The sequence below is a fragment of the Phodopus roborovskii genome, unplaced genomic scaffold, assembly GCF_943737965.1.
Source record: "Phodopus roborovskii unplaced genomic scaffold, PHOROB, whole genome shotgun sequence".
NCBI lineage: Eukaryota > Metazoa > Chordata > Mammalia > Rodentia > Cricetidae > Phodopus > Phodopus roborovskii.
Genome location: NW_026126514.1, coordinates 1,071,063 through 1,091,418, shown reverse-complemented (window position 1 = coordinate 1,091,418; position 20,356 = coordinate 1,071,063). Strand labels below are relative to the sequence as shown.

The 20,356-nt window shown below is 34.7% G+C and overlaps 1 protein-coding gene across 1 annotated transcript in view; it reads left to right on the top strand.

Annotated features, from left to right (window-relative positions):
• Prkd1 (protein kinase D1) overlaps nt 1-20,356 on the top strand; it is a 300,779-nt gene that overhangs the window by 217,185 nt on the left and 63,238 nt on the right. Inside the window, exons 4-5 of the mRNA XM_051195802.1 lie at nt 350-510; nt 5,843-5,866. Of these exons, the coding sequence (XP_051051759.1) occupies nt 350-510; nt 5,843-5,866 (185 nt within the window). The remainder of the gene's footprint in view (nt 1-349; nt 511-5,842; nt 5,867-20,356) is intronic.

Sequence of the window (20,356 nt, the reverse complement as noted above, 5' to 3'; positions counted from 1 at the left end):
TAAAATTGTAATGGCTAAAATGGTATAATCTTTTTTATAAATGCATTTGTAGGCTTTTATAAACCCAAATTCATTTTACTCGGAACATCACAAATACATAATAAAAAATAATTTAAAAAACAACAACCAGGGGAGTTATTGAGCATTTACAGAAAAATAGGAGTCTGAAATCCATTTTCAAATAAGGAACAAAAAGAATCAGAGAAAACAGAAATGAAAATTTGTGTTTCCAAGCAGCATCAAGACAAATTGATGTTGTGCTATGTTTTCAAATTCTTAATTTATATGTAATGATGGAACAGATTTAATTTTTGGTTAAATGAGAGCTATTTTTATGTTTGTTTTTCAGGATGTGGTCTGAATTACCATAAGAGATGTGCATTTAAAATCCCTAACAATTGCAGTGGTGTGAGAAGGAGAAGGCTCTCTAATGTTTCCCTCACTGGACTCAGCACTGTCCGCACCTCATCTGCTGAGTTCTCCACCAGTGCCCCTGATGAGCCTCTACTGGTATGGCCCCCTATCTATTCTATCTGTCTATTCCCCACTTGCTTGGAAAATCTGGGAGATATTGTAATATCAGTGTCAGGCCAGAAGAATGTACTGAGAGGGAAATGCAGCCTCCATGTTAATGATTACGTTTCCATGGGGTCTCTGTTGTAGGTTAGTCAATGCATCATCAAATAGACAACAGTTTTGAGTTGGCTTTCTTTCCTGAGCTTTGCAAAATTGAAAATTTTGTGAGGCTTCATATGGTCATAAGTCATATGAGCAGTGTGAAGTAATGTGTTAATGTTACAAAAGATGGTCTCCTCGGCAAATTTCTAAGGACATATAGCATCCTGAATATCTGTCTCTTCTGAGCTAGATTTTGAAAAATGCCTTTATGAAAATGCCAAAGACTTACTGTTTGACATTACTTATATATATTCATGCAAGTTTGTCATTGAACATTACCAAGAACCATGAACGCACCAGCACTTAACTAAAGTGTTTCTAGTGCCTGTGAAAGAGCTGATGGACATGGTGAAAGCATCTGTTAAGGTAAATAATTTTTAACTTTCACAGGATAGTGTGAGGATTATGTGAGGTACTTATAACAAGAATGGGACTCTAAAATAACTAATGGCTTCAGGCTCCAGCTTACCCTTGTCTACTTTATCTCACCAGCACCCTGACACATCATAGCATAATTATTACAGAAACTGATGACAAACACAAAATGTAAAACCACCTTGAATTTGAGTATATGGACTTACCTATGAAAATTTGTAATGGAGGTTACATGTAGAGTATTTGATTGTTACTTTAAGTGAATTTAATTTTGTTGTAGAATAAGCCACATGTCAGAGGTTCACTCATCATTACAAATAGGAAACGTCTGTAGCCTGTACCTACATTGCTCTTTTGGTGGTATTGCCTTCTACTTTTCATTCTTCTTTAACTGAAACTATCTGGGGAAGATAGGGACTACATCTTTGTAGTAATTAGATGAATATGACATTTTTTGTACTATTCAGAAGGTATGTTTGTTATTCTATGCAATCTCTTAAGTGTGAGTTATTAGAATAAGTGTCATTTTGCAAAAAAGTGATCACTCAAAAATTGTGTCTTGAAATAATTGCCATTGCCTACTCTGCTTTGAAGTTTTTTGGTTGAGTTTGAAATTTTGAAAATAGTGATTTTAGGCCATTGTACTAGGGATAACTGTGGTTATTGCAAAGCATAACGTTTGGAATAAGGAAATTGAAATTATGTAAAAGTGAAATTATAAATATATTATGTCATGTTCAAATTAGCCAAAAAAGGGCTTTTTAAGAATTTATACAAGAAATCTAATGGTTGAACTATTTATCATTACAGTGTATTACAATCTAGATATTTTAAATTAGATATTATTTATTTTGAATATGTATCAATAATAGCATGTACTTGTATATACTTGTTTTAAATATTTACCATATATTATAATATAGATATAATGTGTACATGTATATGTGTATATAGCTACATACGAATGTATACACACACTCATATATATATATATATATATATATATATATGGCTATATACATATATATAAATACTTTGAATCATTACTTATAGCTAGTTTAGATTTTAGAGGTAAAGTGTCATTTATATATCAAATCAAATCTATATATATATAAAGTATATAACTTACATGTAACCATAATTTAGAATATATAACCATAACCCTTAATACATATATTTGTGTTTTTAAAGACAATTACTAATTGGTGTGTTTAAGCTACTGAAATAATTAATTATTTGAATTACTTGATTACAATATATATTTTACATAAATGTCAAAATTCATTAGTGTTTCACTAATGAATGGGAATTCCCTGTAGTAGAATACTCTAAAATTCATTTTTTCAAAGTAGCCTTTAACATTTCCATAAAAACTCATGAAATTATGATCACAATAAGATGCTAGTGATTTCTGAAGCCATCATGCCCTCGAAAATAATAATTTTTAAATATTATTTTAAAAAAAGAAAATCTCAGGGTCATGAGACACTGAAAGATATTGGGTACATAGGCTTCCATAGCCATGTATAAACTATTCTTCAGATAAATTTAGAAAGAAATCCCCTTGAAACCATGTTTGTGACATACTCAACATGTTGGCTTTTAGGATCATGTTTTATATACCTTGGAATCCAGAGTACTCAAGGAAATGTCTGAGTATCTTTTATCTAGTTTCTTAGACATTAGGAAACATTAGGCTACCTTTCATGGGACATACATCTCTCTGTTGACTTTGTTTCATCTTTGCTAGTGCAGTATAGAGCCAACTCTGCTTCTCTAGTCAGGCACACTTGGACCATGCAAATATGTCTCTTTTCCGCCTTAGTGAATTCTAACAAGAAGTGATATCATGGTAATAATAGCAAAACCTTTTGGTACTGTGTATATTAAAGAACAACTTATTTCAGAGAAGGATGGTGCTTTGTGTAAAGATGGTATTGATCATCAATTCCTCTAAAGTGTCTCCTTTGTAAGTCTGTGATGACATGTGCAAACTTCTAAAATAAAACAAAATATTCTACATTACAATTGTCTGTTTTGACTATAGAGTTGCTAGTTTACACACAGAGTAAGACATTGCTATTTCTACTAATTTGTCCAATTTAGGCAAATGAATTGAATCTCAGAATTATATAATCCTGCTAAGATAGAAAGGACAAAATAGCATATGTTGTATTTCAAACTGTATGTGTCATCTGTGTTGGTAGCAAAGGGCATCCATTATGCTCTCCCTAAATCACCAATCCTCTAAGACAGCCCAGTGTAATAAGCTGACTATAGAGCAACTAAAGGTATATGATGCATTTTTTTGTAAATGCTTAATGGTGTTATTAGAAACAAAGAAAAGTAAAATGAAATCCTTAAGTAGGTACACTACTTATGCTTACATGCTTATTAAGATAAGTATGATTGTGAAGATTATATTTTTCTACATTTTCCTCATCTTTTTCTTTATGAATTAAGAGTCAGTTGAAAACAAGCTACATGAGGCCTACCTTAGACAACAAATTCCATCCCTTCCTTTTTTCCTTAAATGTGAAGGATGAGCTGGTATCAAATCAATTTTCCCATAAGTAACAGTCGTAAACTCTGATAATAATAAGACAGAAGTCTTATTTGAAGTTATCTATGTGCTACAAATATAATCAGGACTTGAAATTCTGGTCACAGAGAGGTCACAATGTAAGGATATTCAAATATGAGATATCTGGCCCCAAATCACAGTGGTATTACTATCGAGAATTCTGGATATAAACTAAAACTGGAGAAATGTCACACATAAAAGTTCATAGAATGTAATGTTGTATTACACAGTGTTTAAATATGAAAATTTTAAGTAATATGGTACCACATGGAAAATTTTAATAGAACTAGAAAATGCATGCAGATTGACAGGTGTGTGTGTGTGTGTGTGTGTGTGTGTGTGTGTGTGTGTGTGTGTAAGATACAGATATATAGATTTATATATAAAATGTAACTGCTGTGAAGGATAAGCTGCTTAATAAATGTTTTTGGAATTCATTAAATTGATGTATGGAAAATAGGAGTTTGTTGAGACAGCCCATCACTATATACACTGTGACACCCTGGCTATCTGTGACCAACCAGGTAGACAAGACTGACCTAGAGATTACTGTGATCCTCCTGCCTCTGCTTTTCAAGTGCTGGATGGAAATAAAGGTAGACTCAATAATGCCCAACCTGGAAAATATGTTAACCCTGCTCCAAGCGATACAAATCAGTTCTCAGCACACCGATTTTATAAGAAATAACCAAGATGAATAAATGAAAATTCTTGAAATAGGTAAAGTTGTAAAAAAAATTTTGGTAAAAAATAAACTTAAAACACTGAGGAAATGGAAATGAATCAAGAGAGTTGGTGTCATTCAAATTCCAAACTCATTTCACTTATAATAAAATAATTTATCAGGGAGTTTATCCCCAGAGAAAACTGATTCTCCCTCTCACAAAAGCCATATGTGGGTCTACGTTAAAACTAGAAGTCATTGCCTCTAAATTCCCCATGTTTTTTTCACCAATTCACAGACTTCACAGATAGTAGAAGTGCACGCCAAGTTATTTTGGTAAAACCTCACTCTAATTGTACATAGCTCTCAATGCCCCTGAGTCAATGGCAACATATTACAAATCAAGATACAACATTTTCAAAAACAAGTAAATGATTTTTATGAATGTACAGTAATTTATTGAACAAGTAGGAAGAAAATCACTAACATCAGAGTACAGTGCTACATACAGTTTTTAATGTTTCACCTAGAGTTCATTTTGTTTGAGTTCTAGTTATCAAATAGAACAACTGCTTGCATATTTCCCTTTGTTTTAAAAAAGAAAGATGAAAAAAACATTTTCAATATACTATACATTGAAACATTTCTTTTAAAGCATGTGTTTTTTTTTTTACTTTCAAATGATATTTTAATTTAGTGTGAGACCAGAAATCAACAAAATGAGCAAAAAAATGCATTACAGATATATTCGCCTTCCTTTTAGATAATTTTAAATTTTGTAAATTTATTTTTCATACATAGGTGTTTTGCTTGAATGTATAGCTGTGGATCCGTTGTGCACCTCATGTTAGCAGAGGTCAGACACAGGCAATGGCGGTCCTGAAACTGGAGTTACACACAGTTGTGAGCTGCCATGTGGATGCTGAGAATAGAACCCACATTCTGTGGGATAGTGGTCATTGCTAATAACCGCCAAGGAATCTCTCCAGGCCCTGTATTTGCCTTCCTAAACCTCTTAAATCTGGCCATCCCACATTTGACACCCCTGACCAGATCAGAACTATCCTTCACCCCACTCCCACCTGCAGGCAAATAACAGCCATGCAATGTTTGATTACTTTAATGACCTTTTCCTCCATTTCACGTTAAGAGCAAGAATTATTGTGAAGAAAACCTAATCTTTTACTTAAAGGTCAAAAATACTTCATTTTGACTCTAATTTGTTTTCAACAAGGTACAAGAGCAACCCCTCATCACTAAGACCATAGAGTTTTTTTAACCACTGCTCATAATCTCAAGATGTTTTGCATCTGTGACTTAGTAGGACCTGTTTCATTTAAATTTTAAAAGAATTTTCCAGTTTGGACTTTTGTGTGGCCACAAAGCTGAATGATGTAACATTTTGCTTTTGTCTGATAACCTGTGTTAAACATCGTTTATTAATAAGCATTACCTTTCTCTATTAACTTTGTTTTTCTGTCTTTTTCTCCCCTTGTTGTTCTCCTTTACATGCTCTTTGATCTTTCAACTTCATGTTTCAGTCTCCTGTAAGCCCTGGCTTTGAGGTAGGTACTAAGCTACCTGGCATTAAGAATATGCCATCACCTTGTCTTCAAACTCACCTTGTAATAATAGTCCATAGTTACATTCATGGTTAACAGAGTTTAGATGAGAGTTCAGTCTACTGAATGCTGAACCTAGAGTAAAACTGTTTTGTCATTTCGTATTACTTGAATTCCCATAATCCTCAAAGTGACAAAGATCAATATACTTATTAAAGTAATTACAGTTCATTCCTTAGATCGAAGTTTGGCTCCTAAATGCTTGATTTTGTAACATGGATGTCTTGTCTATGACTATGAAAAGACAACTTATGTGGTACTCTATAAACTGAAATTCTGCCCATTGGAACCCTATGGAGAAGAGTGCAATATAAAAAAAGAATGTACAAGTTTCCTTTAATATATATATATATATATATATATATATATATATATATATTCTTGTAGTTTTTTCCTTGAATGCCTTTAGAAATCATTTTCTAGGAATACATGTCCCTTTGAGTAATCCCTGGGTCATGAAACTTAAAAGGAGTAGGAGGCATATTCACTTCTCAATTCTTATATTCAAGAACTGAATGTGAAAGACAAAGAGACATTTTGATTTCTGTGGAACTTGTATCTGTTAAGGGCAACCATGCCTTCAAAGGCCAGCTCTTGCAGGAAATAAGATAAATATTCTTCATAGCCTATTTTTCTATAACCTTGTACACAATTTTCACAGTCATAAACCGACTTTATCTTCATTAGTATCTATAAAGAGAAAAATAATAGAATTTGACAAGTTTTTCTCTAAAATGTATCTTGCCAATAATTGTGGGAGTAGAAAAATTATTATAGACAATTGGATTCCTAGAAACCAACTGTGTTATATATACTTTTCAACAAATAGTTATTAAAAATTGTAGACTAGTTATTAGTGTTTGATGATTTCTATTTCTATTTCTCATACTCATACACATACTATTTTCCAAAATAGGATTTATGAATGTTTTTCAAATTTTTTCCTACTAATTTGATGGTCTGAAGGAGACCCTGCTGTATCTAAGAATAATTTCTTTATTGTTAAAGATACACAACAGCCCATGCCCTAGTTAAGCATCATTCCTTCACTTAGTGTCAATCCCTTCCCATCTGCTATTGACTTGCTTGTTGGGGCCAAGAGTCTTTCTGTCTGAGGCAGTTACCCTTGTCTATTAATCTATAATGGAAGACTATTTTTGCTTTGACCTGTGCTTTCACTCACACTGGATTTTACATTTTCTTTTTGATAAATAATTAGTAATTATGTATGTTATAGGATAGATTATGATGGTTTCTTAAACATGGAGAACACATTTTCTTTCAGTTTTATAAAATTTGGAATCTTTTCAAATTACATTAATGTGAGCAGACACATGAATGTAACATTCTGGTCAAAGGACTTAGAAGAGTGGAGCCATTTTTCCTTGAAATCAAGGGTGGGAAGCCAAGGTAGAAAAGAAAGAATTGAAGGAATGGGTGATCTCTGTAGATGCAATATAATGTAAAAGATGAAAATTTAAAAAAGAACAAATAAAAACAAAAGTTAGGCTTTATAGTTTCATTTATTAAAAAAAATAAATTAACCAAAGTTATTTGAAATGTTTTCAGTATATTTGAAGGGGCATCTACTAATACAATTTTGAGGTTAGCAGCCTCTATAGAAGCTTACTTTTGGCAAAATTAAATTCTCCTAGTCCAAATCATTTTGGTTATTTTTAACATTCAGACCGTCTTCAAGAACCTGTCAGGAAATACAATGCTCATTCTAAACACTTGTCCTGCCTCTGATCATTTTACATCCTCAAACTTTAGTTTTTGTGAAATTTAAGCTACATTCAGTTCAACTTTTTATAGAAGGAACATAATTTTTTAAATAGCAATTTTCCATAAGCTTATCATCTTTATAATGTTTACTATCTCACATGTAATTAAGGAAAGAAAGTCTTGGCTGCATAGTTTCATAGAAATTGTCGAAGAAATTTCCAGGTTGTTTTTCAACATGGCCTGTGTCTATCTAGGGGCACATGCTTGGTACTGTTGTGTTCTGGAGTTCCAGGAATACTGGTGACTCATCTGCATTAAAGTCATTTTCCACTTACAAATGTACCACGACTGTCCTGTAGTACCTTGCCAGGTGTCATGAGGTTTCTCTTGATTGCTGTCTGAGCTCTCCAAACAGAAGCCAGAGCAGTGTGTACTTTCAGCAAAGTGCTGTGCAGCACTTCTCAACCTCACAACTACCCATCCTAGGTGAAGATTAGTGGATCTGTGGGGAAGGAGCCCTGAAGTAAATCATCGTTGTAGGCTCAGTAGAAGATTGCCTGATGTTACTCATTGGAACTTGTGTGTAGCATCTACATAATTAATTTATGTTCTGGATAGAAAGGAAGTGTGAGTATAAATGCAATGATTATGGGGCAGAATTTCAGTAAACCCTCTTGTACAGGGGTATCATAAATTGCTTGTCCGTCCTTCCTTAGTATTTAGGAAACATCTGGATCTTGCAGATCTTGAACAAAGGCTCTGAAGTCCCAGTTTATCACTCAGGCAGTGTGCCATAGCCTCTAGAAAGATCCCTAAGACCCAACAGTGAACATTTTCTCTCTCACACCTTCATCCTCTGAACAACCTGCCAGGCCTGGCCAGCTTGATAATTTCATTCCTGATCTCTTGTAACTACTGAATTCTTACTAAAATAAAGGGCATTCATATTGTATGTGAGAGCTATGTGTCATGGGGATTTCCTATACCCAGAAAACATGAAAAGTTTGGTATGAAAGTAATAACAATGGAAGGAAAGAGCAGGAAGTTAGAAATGGATCTTATATTATTTTATAAGCTAAAACCATGTGTATTTTCATGGACAGGATGTTAGCTCAGCTGGTAAAGGTATTTGTCCTCAAGCCCACAACCTAAGTTCAGCCTCAGAGACCCACCTAGTGGAAAGAGAGCATGAACACCTACTAGTTTTCCTCTGGCCTACACACAGGAACTATGACATGTACACAGTACATAGGCACACATATAAGTACATTAATATACTATATTTAATATTTGTGTTGCCAGAAATATTTAGTTGCTTTCTATGATTCTTGCATGGTTTTGAATGTGAAGTCAATTTGACTAAGTTAACCAATTTTGGCTCCCTTCTCAGGAAAAGTATATCGTTTGCAGTATAAACATGTAAAATACAAGATAAGGCCATGCCCAAAAGTTAGGAACTAAAGTGTCACTTTCTCTGTACAACCCAATTTAGGTAATAATCTCTGTTTTCTCCTATAGCCATGCACTAGAAATATCACTGTTACTTAGTTTAGTGCTTTCTTATGTTTTTAACATTCAGTTCTTTGGAGAGTGGAAGCATATAGGTGGAACCAGAAGCCCCTATCTTGAAAATATCATCTTGCCTTTTAAATCATTTTGGAAGTGAATCACCCACACACACACACACACACACACACACACACACACACACACACACACACACGACTGCACTAACACTGTGGTATGGCATTAACTAACATAGGCTATGATTCTGTGAAAAGCTGCTCAAGTACCTTTATGGTTGATTGTTAGAGGAAAACAGTAATCTTTGAAGTCTTTTGCTATCTTTATATTTTCTCCGCTCCTCCTTGGTATCAGGGATAAGTCCAGCCCAGACCTCTGGTTATTCAAGTTTAGTCAAATACTCAGTTATGAAATTAAATGTCCCTAAACTGGTGTCCTTGTTTTTACTTAGATAATTAGTCATCCACTCCACCCCCTGTCGCTTTCTATATGTAGATTCAGCCTGACATTTAAAGTTCCAAAGCAGAAGTTGTGGACATGCATTCATTTTCTTCCAAAGTGGATATGCCTTCCTCTCCTAGTTTTTTTTAAAAAAAAAAAAAAAAAGTAGATTTAGAATACAAAGCATTAAGTTGGCATTGCCTTCATGTTTTATTTTAAAGGTAAAACTACTTATATCATGTTTCTCTTTAGGGGCCATGCTTTGTAGGGTATTGGTAACTAACATTTAAAAGAACAGGGCCTGCAATTTGTGAAAACGCTTCCACAGTTCTGATGCTTTCCCTGCAAAGGGTGGATCACTTAAATAAACCTAAGGCTCTGGTGCCCTCCCCTTATGTTTACTCAAAAGAGTGAAGCAATATAAAGTAAATGCAACTTCTGAGACTACTTTAGCACTCTAGTAGCAAATCTAGATCTCCTTATATTTTTCAAAGAGTATTCTATGTGTCATTACTTTGAAAGCTTTCATAAATGGCTGCAAACATTAAGAAATGAATTCTCCTCTGTAAAACACAGCATCCGTCACCACTAAGCAGGGGGTACGCTTTTTTTCCTGCCCTATAATAACCCTTTTAACAGTTTTGAAAAGGTTTTGATCAGCCTTTATTTATACTATATATTTAGGACATCCAACTGAGAATTCAAACTCATTTATCTGGCACATTTGGCATAAAGTTCAAGGGACATAGAATCAGAACACAATTAAAAAACCTCGAGATTCAGCAAACATCCTTCTACACAGCACGTGTGCTCTTATGTGAACTTCATTTCTCCTGGCTTCATATTTGCCTAGTGTCAAAGACTGTTCTGTGCTGGAAAACCTCTCACTCCCTCTCTAAAGGGTAATATTTGAGGAAAGATGCTTGTTTCATGTTTCTTCACAAAGTAATCATGTTCTGAGCTTCCTCATATGTATTTCTAGCACCAAGTGAAGATGGGATTAGTCATTGCCAAATAACCATAAAACTGTGTGTTGGAGCACAAACAGAGAACCCTCTGAGTAGTCTCAAGATAGGATGGGCTCTGTTGTCCTAGACAGATTTATTTTTTACTTGTTGGTAGTGTCAAATCTGGTAAGACTCAATGTGTTGTCTACAAATATAGTTCTTTTAGGATAATTCCTTTCTGGGTGATATTTCACTTCATTGTGAATGTAGTTTACCTTTTGTTGAAGCTTTCTATGTAGGAATCCTGAGTGAAGCAGGATTCCAGAAGTGTACCATTTGGAGAGAGTAAGACTGACTGACTATGTTTTTCCTTCACAAAACTTTTACTCTACTGACAATTTAAAAACAGTGATCAGGTATACCAGTTGTCTTCAGACTTTGGTAAGTCTCAACAGAATGATGTGACCCAGAGCAGAGTAGAACATGAATAAGTAGTCAGGGACCCCTTAGAGGAGATGGTAACTGAGCTTAAAAAAAAAATGAGTAAGGAAAAGCCCTCTACACTGAATAGAAAGGAAGAGTAGATAGAAAGATGGACAGTTGTGTGTAGATATTGGCAATAAAGAGGTAAACCCTTGATCACAGAGAGTTATTTCTTTCCCATTCTTCCTATATCCAGTAGCATCTCATTGGACCTCCAGGTGTGTTTGCCCCAGAAAGCTTTTGGTAATTAGGATAGGTCCCACTTGAAGGCAGTGGAGGGAACTTGGGCTAATCTGCATGGTATTGTTGAATGTCAATACATCTTCAGACTTCTGGAATCAAAGATGAATATATAGTTGGGTGTGGTTTTATAGAATCATTATTAATACTGGTTAAGCAGAACAATAGGACAGTAGGCATCCGACTGAATGTCTCTTACACGCAAAAGCTTCTGAATCAACTAGTTATTGTGTTCCAAAAACATCCATGACTCAGATGCTTTCTGTTGAGCACAAGCGTGATAATTGAAAATCCTTTGTGTAGGTCAAAATTGAGGCTGCACAGCATTTCCTCATCAGTTGCATTTTGGTTTGAAAGATGTTTGTTCATTTTCATTGTGTCCTGTGCCTTCATTATTCACTCCTAAGAGTGAAATAAATAATTTCTATATTATATTAGCATAAAACCAAGATATTTTGGAACCAACAGCTAGAGAGAGAGACCATTGTGTAAAATAAAACCACATGAGTTCATAGTTACACTTAAAAACTATGTAAGTTGAGTCAAATATTTATAACCTTCTTAAGTGAGTTTTCTTGCCTATATGATAGAGAGTGATAGGAGTAGTTACAAAGTTCACATATTTGTATTCTACCAAAGATTTTCTATCATTACCTTTGTTCTAAATGAACCAGACTTATTTTCCAGAAGAAACTGCACTATGCACTCCTTCCCTTCTCTATCTTTCACTTCACTTTCCTCTCTACGTTGTCAAAATGTAGATTGACTTATTTTATAATTTATATACCTGGGCTTCCTGCTTACCTAATATGGCCAAAAGGACAGCTGCAGTGATGGCTCAGCTGTTTAAGCACTGGATGCTCTTGCAAAGATGCAGGTTGAGTCCCCAACAGCCACATGTTTGCTCACAACCACTTTCACCTCCAGTTTCAAGGGATCCAATAGTGTTTTATAGTCTCTGTGGGCACCTGAATGTACACATGTATGTACACATGTGTATGATACACCTATAGTCAAGCAGGCATGCATATACACATTTTTCAAAAAGAAAATAAGCTTAAAATTATATACATGAAGATATGAAGGAAGGAAAGAATGAAGGGAAGTATTTCAACAGTGGCCTTCTCTTTCACACTGACATTGTCTTCTCTAGATTATTGCAGTCTTCATTAATCCCTATTACATCTTTGTCATAAAGACCCACGCCTGTAAGTATTTAATCTTGCTGTCCTCATTTTCCATAGCAGGGGCCTGTACATATTTCTTACCAAATTAGAAACAGGAAACAAACAGGAAGTTGTAGAGTGTAGTTAAAGTTGGAAACGTTCTTTGACCGCTGTCTTCTTTGGAAATCCAAACTTGTTTAGACTTTATTTTTAGGTAGTACATGCAGAAGATTGTTTTTCTAAAACTTTACATTTTTGTGGTCTCCATTGTTCTTTACATCATTGAAATGGTTTGTGTTGCATTACTGTTACTGTATTGAGAGATGGCTCAGCAGTTAAGAGAATGGGTTGCTTTTCTAGAGAACCTTGGTTCAGATCCCAGCATCTACATAGAAGTTCACAACCATTCATAGCTTCAGTTCCAGAGGATTTGATGTCCTAGTCTAGCCTCTGTGGTACCTGCACACATTTGATACACAGGCATACATGCAAGTGAATCATCCATACCCATAAAATATCACAATTAAATTTTTATTACTGATGTTAAGTTCATGTGAGACTTGGCATAGACATAAATTATGTCACTGTATTACAAACAGAATATGTCAAAGTTACACTCCATGTAAAATGAAATACAACATTAAAGTCTATATTTCAAGTATCTCAAAATATTTCACCCATTATTCTCATGCACATGCTTCTTGAGAATGTTTATTTAGCATTTTGAGCAACCTTGTTGGCCTGATATATGTTGTTTCTTTTTTATTAAAAATAGTTTTCATATAATATATCTTGTTAAGTTTCCCCTCGTCTAATTCTTCAAAGATCCACCCACTTCCTTACCCATTCATCTCCATGTATTCTTTCTCTCTTTGAAAATAAGCAGGCAAATAAAAAACAAGTAAATAAAATAAAAAATGAAAAGTCATGACAAACACATACACAGGCACACATGCCAACACACATAAAAGATTTTGTTTTTGTTTTAAAGTGAAATAATGTGCACATTTCTGTTATCCATTCATCTTTTGATGCCATCTAGACTATTTCCAAGTTCTGGCTATTGTGAATAGAGCAGGAATAAGCAAAGGTGAGCAAATGACTCTGTAATAAAATGTAGAATCCTTTGGGTATGTGCCCAACACTGGTATAAGTGGATCTTGAGATAGATCTAGTCCCAGTTTCCCAAGGAACCACCACACTGATTGTCATAGTAGCTGTACAGGTATTCCCACAAGCAATAAATGAGTTATTGATCTTAGCCATTCTTACTGGTAGTTATGATTTATATTTGCCTGGTAACTAAGGACATTTATCATTTCTTTATTTCTCAGCCATTTGTGGTTCATCTTTTACTCTGACTCATCCTGTAGCCCATGTTTTAATTGGATGTGTGTGTGTGTGTGTGTGTGTGTGTATTTTTGGGGGATTTTATGTTTTAGTTCTTTACTTGATTCTTTATGGCTGAAAAGTTGTAATTAAGAGTCTGCCCTTAGCTGGGCAGTGGTGTTGCATACCTTTACTCCCAGTACTCTGGAGGCAGAGGCAGGTAGATCTCTGTGAGTTCAAGGCCAGCCTGGTCTACAAAATGAGTGTCAGGACAGTTAGGTCTACACAAACCAAAGGGAAAAACAAAGTCAGCCCTTTCTTTGGGGGATTAATTGTGTTTAACAGTTGGGACAGATCAATAAGGAAATATCTACAATGTATTCTAGTCTCCATTTTACTGATTCTCCTTAACTTGAGAGTTTTTTTTTTTTTTTTTTTTTAACTCTAGTCACGATGGACTATGTTGGCTTTATTTGAACCATGTTTTTCTTTTCTTATTTTTTTCTGTAAAATGGCTTTGACTCTTATTTCTCATAAAGGCTTGTATTTGATGTTTACATGAAAAGTAATAAACAAAACAAAAAACAGGCAGCTTTTCCACTCAGGTTTCCAGATAACTCATGAAGATTGCATTTCGAAGTGAATATGCTATGCTGAGAAAAATGTCTGAATCCCATTTAACATCTAAAGACAGACTGGCACTAGGAGTCCCATGATGTAATCAAGGCATTACTTCCTGGGATGGTGCCAGCCTTACTAAGTCATTACTGTAGAGTATCGAGTTAAAAGCCAATCCTTCTCTATAAAAGTAGGGTACATAGTCTTTCTAAGTAGACCTCCAATGCAAAGGCTTCAGTAGTGGGTAGTCATTTCATGCAAAACAGTTAATGAGAACTGTGACTTCAGAAAGTAGAACTGTTTTATAAAGGTATCTCTATGATCTTATAACTATTTAGTACTTATTGCTGGATTTGAAATTAATCTTACACCATTGTTCTATTCTGATAGTCTCCATATCTATGATGTGATGTGATACCCTGAGATTGGAAATAGTTCTTTGTATTCTTTATTGTCTGGTTTGGCTAACCAAATAATTGTATTCATGTACCCCAAACCTTATTGTATGACTGTATTGACCCTGATAGAAATTTGACAAAAGGAATTTCATTCACTGGACCAAGGGATAATATAAAATGTAAATTTTTAGAGTGCATTCTTCTGCATGTGCTTCTGGTAATTATAGAGAGGTAATTGAAATCGGTTCTTTGAAGTTTGAGCCAGTTTTTGCTCTGAACATATTAATGAAACAGAATAAAACAAAATACAGCTGTTCACTTCACAGAGCCTTTCAACATTCCCCTTGTCCCATGGGAAAAATTATAGTGCAGGTTGTCAAACTTCATAAATACTTGGAGCCAAATTAGGCCTTAAGCAACAATGGCAATTCACCTAAACAGAATTGACCAGCTAAGTAAACCCAGAGAAACCATCATTTCTTCAGTAGGTATGGAGGGATTTTTGAAAGAAATGTAATCTATGAGTAGAGTGCTGTTAATATATCGAATTTATATTGCATTATAAAAAATAATGAAGTGAGTTAAGGAATTAAAGAGACATTCTTCTGTATCTAAAACATTAGTTACCTTAGCATTAGATCTCTTAATTACCAGCTGAATGTTCAAGTTACCTCAAGTATCTTGAAACACATGGGATACTCAAATTCTAAAAAAAAAAAAAAATTGTTTTTTTTTTTAAACAGAATTTTTTATTTGTTTTTCAAAACAAAGTTTCTCTTTATAGCTTTAGAGCCTATTGTGAAACTTTCTCTGTAGACATGGCCGGTCTTGAGCCCATAGTGATCTGCTTGCCTCTCTGCCTCCCAAGTTCTGGGACTAAAGGTGTGTGCCACCATTGCCCAGCTTAAACAGAATTATTATCAGCTACCTCCAGCCTGGAATTTGACAATCATTTCTTAGACTTCTGATGGAGGAATTATAAAAATGAGCAACCATACCATGTTTAAAGATATAATTTCAGGGTTCTGTCCACATCAACATGAATGTTTGTTAATGGAATTACTCCCAGGAATGCCAAGATAGTGTTTCTTGGACACTGTGTGTGTCACAGGGTAGTGGCCTTGTTCCATGAGCTCCCCGGTTGTCATCTGTTGCTTTTATTTGGTTTACATCAGTAAAGCCCTTATTCTACAATCGAAGAATAGATGAAGGCCATATGAACAGTAAGGACATCAGCAGGTAGTGACCCTGTGTTTCCATTACCTTAGATTCTTATATTTCTCATCTGACATCTCACACAGATAAGTGCATGTAGGGTTCCAGAAGCAAACTCCAGTATTGTAAACTGGCCTTCAGGTAGATTTTCTATTTTCCTTTTTCTAAGGTACTAGTTTTCTTATGAAATTGGGAGTTCAAACTCCCTCTGCCATCTTTATATCAATTTCTATATAAGGTACAATGCATATGTACCCTATTTCAAGACTGTGAAATGACTTTTTCATTTAGAAATATATCATATTGGATAATATTAATTATGTTTGAAAGTAAAAAAAGATAATTTTAGATATATCTAGGTGATATGCCATTTTATTTTAAATTTTCAGATACTATGACTTTTCAATCATTTTTTTTTTCCATGCTCACTTTGTTATAGCAATTAAAGTCAGTTTCTGACTGTAACTTCTGTGACTTGGCTGTCCCTGCTCTGTTGTGTCATGTGGTACAGCGACTCCCATCACTGCCTACTTATTTGTAGAGTAGTGACCCATCTCTTTTCCCTAAAATCATAATATTTTCTTCTCATTCCTTATGGGGATCTGTTTTGAAAGTAATAAATTGGACAATTTCTCAAGAATAACTCAAGTTTTGCAATTAGTGAAAAGAAATTTGTGGATGAGATGAGAACACTTGTTTGTAGGTTCCTTCTTACTCTTTCATGTGAGGTTGCTCTGAGCTCTAGGAGATAGTCATATGTTAAGTTTGGCCCTTTAACATAGCTCAGACTTAGACATCTTAAATTAAAGATAGTATGACTTGGCCAGAGTGTTTTTTAGAATTTTATGTTTGTGAATATTTATCAGTCTAGTAAGGATGTAGGACATCCACTCATCTTTTACTCTGTTATTAAACTTTCTAGCTACAGGAAAAAAAGGTGCCTTACATTGTTCTAGAGTCTTGAAACTAACCCAGTAACTACAGTCATGAAAAACACTGAAGCAAATCCTGTGCAATTACTTATTCTTCAATAGTATTAAGTACACTGGTTTAATAAATTTGTTATGCTTGTGTCATAAGCCATTGGCCTATCTCTATTAGGTCCCACCACATCAAGACACATTTTTTTTGCAGTGTAATGAATATTTATAGTTTTATTTTTTAATTTTTATTTACTTTTTTGTACAATGTATTTTGATAACCTTTTGAGATGAATCCATCTGATTCTTTGTTGTTTTTATTTGTTTATGATTTGAAGGATTTTGTTTTTTTGATACAGGGTTTCTCTGTATAACAATAGCCCTGGCAGTCCCTTTGTATACCAAGCTGACCTCAGACTCATCTACCTGTCTCTGATTCCTAAATGCAGGGATTGAAGGTTGGGAGTTTCTTTTATCATTGTTTTATTTTTAAAACAATGTCTTCTCATTTTACATAGCAATCCCAGTTCTCACTCCCTCTTCTCCTCCTGCTACCCACTCCTTCCCACCATACTACCCCCTATCCACTCCTCAGAGTGGGTCAAGCTTCCCATGGGGAGTCAAGGAACTCTGGGACCTTACTGTTAGGCAATACCAAGGCCCTCCCCACTGTGTCTAGGCTGAGCAAGTATACCTGCAAAGGTAATGGGCTCCCAGAAGCCTGTCCAAGCACTAGGGATAAGTCTTGTTCCCACTGTCAATGGTCCCATAGTCTTCCCAAGCCATACTACTGCCACCCAAAGGGCCTGGTTTGGTCCTATGCAAGTTCCCCAGCTGTCAGTCCAGAGTCAGTGAGTTCCCACTAGCCCAGGTCAGCTGCTTCTGTGGATATCTTCTAACTGGTCTTGATACCTTTGCTCATATTATTATTATTTCTCCCTCTCTTCAAGTGCACTCTGGGAGCTTGGCCCAGTACTTAGGTATGTATCTCTGAATCTGCTTCCATCATTTGCTGGATTAATGTTCTATGATGATGATTAAGATAGTCATCAATATGAATACAGAGGAAGGACAGTTCAAGCACCCTCTCCACTGATGCTTAGGGTATTAGCTGGGGTCATCCTTGTAGGTTCCTGGGAATTTCCCTAGTGCTAAGATTCTCCATATCCCCATAATGGCTCCCTCAATCAAGATATCTCTTTCCTTGCATGTTCTCTCTCTCCTTCCCCTATCTGAACCATACCCTTCCCTCTTATTCTCCTCACCCCTCCATGCTGGTTGGAAGCTTTTTAATGACTACCTGTATTTTGCTAGTGAATATAAATCTTACATTCTTTAAGTTGTGTATATCAAGAAATTTACTTTTAGGTTTTCCATTTTAGTAGAATATAGAGTTTTTAAAGCCATCTTTATTATTTGAATTTTCTCAGTCTATTGTAATATCCCCCTTCTTACTTCTAATTAAATTCATTTAGATTTTCTCCCTCCTTCTTTTGATTAATATGGCTAATGGTTTGTCAACTTCATTGCTCTTCTCTATTTTTTGTTTATTTTTTTTTATTGATTTCAATTCTGAGCTTCGTTTTTTTTTTTTTTTTCTGTCTACTCTTTTGAGTATTATTTCTTCTTGTTTTCTAGGAATTTCTCATTTTTTTTCATTTTTTTTCTTTTAATGTAGGCACTTAGTATTATAGAGGTATCTCTTAGAACTGTTTTTATTTTGTCATATAGGTTTTTGTATGTTACATTTTTGTTTTTATTCAATTTGAGATGTTTTTAACTTACTTATGAATTTTTGTTTTGACCCAATTTTCATCCAGTAGTTCAGCTTTTATCTGTTGTAATCAGATAGAGTATTATTGTCATATATATAACAATATATAAATATATTTCACAGATATATTATAAAACATATTTCCTCAAATATATATTAAGGCTTGCTATGTGTCCTAATATGTGGTCAATTTTGGACAAAGTTCCTTGAGCTGCTGAGAAGAAAGTATATTCTTTAGTGTTTTTGTAGATGTCTGTTAGGTACATTTGATTTATGACATTTAACGCCACTGTTTCTAAGTTTAGCTTTTGTCTGCTTCTTCTGTCTATTGGTGAGGGTTGGTATGAACCCACCCACTATAACTGTGTGAGTGTCCAATATGTAGGTTTTGCTGTAGTAGCATTTCTTTTATGAACTTGGATGATCTTTTGTTTGGTGCATAAATGCTTGGAAATGTAATCTCCTCTTTGTATGTTTTCTTTTTAGTGAGTATGTGTCTTCTCTTATCTCCTTATATCTTCTGATAAGTTTTGCTTTGAAGGTTTGTTTGTTTGTTTGTTTGTTTGTTTTGGCCAGGTATTAATATGCCTGTGCCTGTTTACTTCTTGGATCCAATTGTTGGTCCACCTTTTGAACTTGAATTGATGTCCATCTTTTATTGTAAGGCGTTTTTCTTGAATGCAACAGAGAAATGGATCCTGTTTCATAATTCAGTCTGTTAGTCTATGTTTTTTCATTGGGGGGGGGGAATTGGAAACATTTATATTGAGAGCTATTAATGACAAGTGTTTATCAATTCATGTTATTTTGTTATTGCTGTGTGGGTGACCCCTGCCCTCTCTTGACTAACTGTTCTTAGATTTATTTATTCCTTGTGTACTAGCCTTTTCTCAAGGTTAAAGTTTTCCCTGTAGTACTTTCTGTAGACCTAGATTAATGGACAGAAATTGCTTTTTACTTTAAAATTTCACTTTACATGGGAGTTCTAACTCCCAACCCACCTCCCTCCCCTAGTTTCCTCCCCCCACCCAACCCACCCATCCTTCACTCCTCCCAAATATTAATGGTTCCCATGAGGAATCAACAGATCCTGGCACATAATTTCTGGTTTTCTTGCTAACTGGCATTTATGGTCTCTTAAAGGTTGTAATCCATTTGTCCAGGATCTTTCTGGGTTTCACAGTCTCTACTGAAAAGCCACACATTCTTCTAATGGGCCTGTATGTTTATGTGACTTGGTCTTTTTCCCTCACAGCTTTTTAGTATCTTTTGTTTGTTATGTATATTTAGTATTTTGGTTATTCTGTATTGTGCATATCATGTTTTCTTATTCTATTTCTGTGTACCTATTTTACCTCTTTCCTTAACTTGAACAATTTTTCTTTTCTGATTTTGTGAAAAGTATTTTCAGTGTCTTTGATTTGTGTTTCTACTGTATCCCTATTAGTCACAGGTTTGGTTTTTTCATACTACCCCAAATTTTATGCATATTTTGTGCCTGTGCTTTCTTTATATTTAATGTTTTCTATAACTGAGCTATCATTTCTTCTACGTTGTTTTCAAGATCTAAAATTCTGTTGTTGAGGCTGATCACTGAGGTTTTAATTAGACATCTGGAATTTTTCATTTCCAGTTTTATTTCAGTTTGTATTT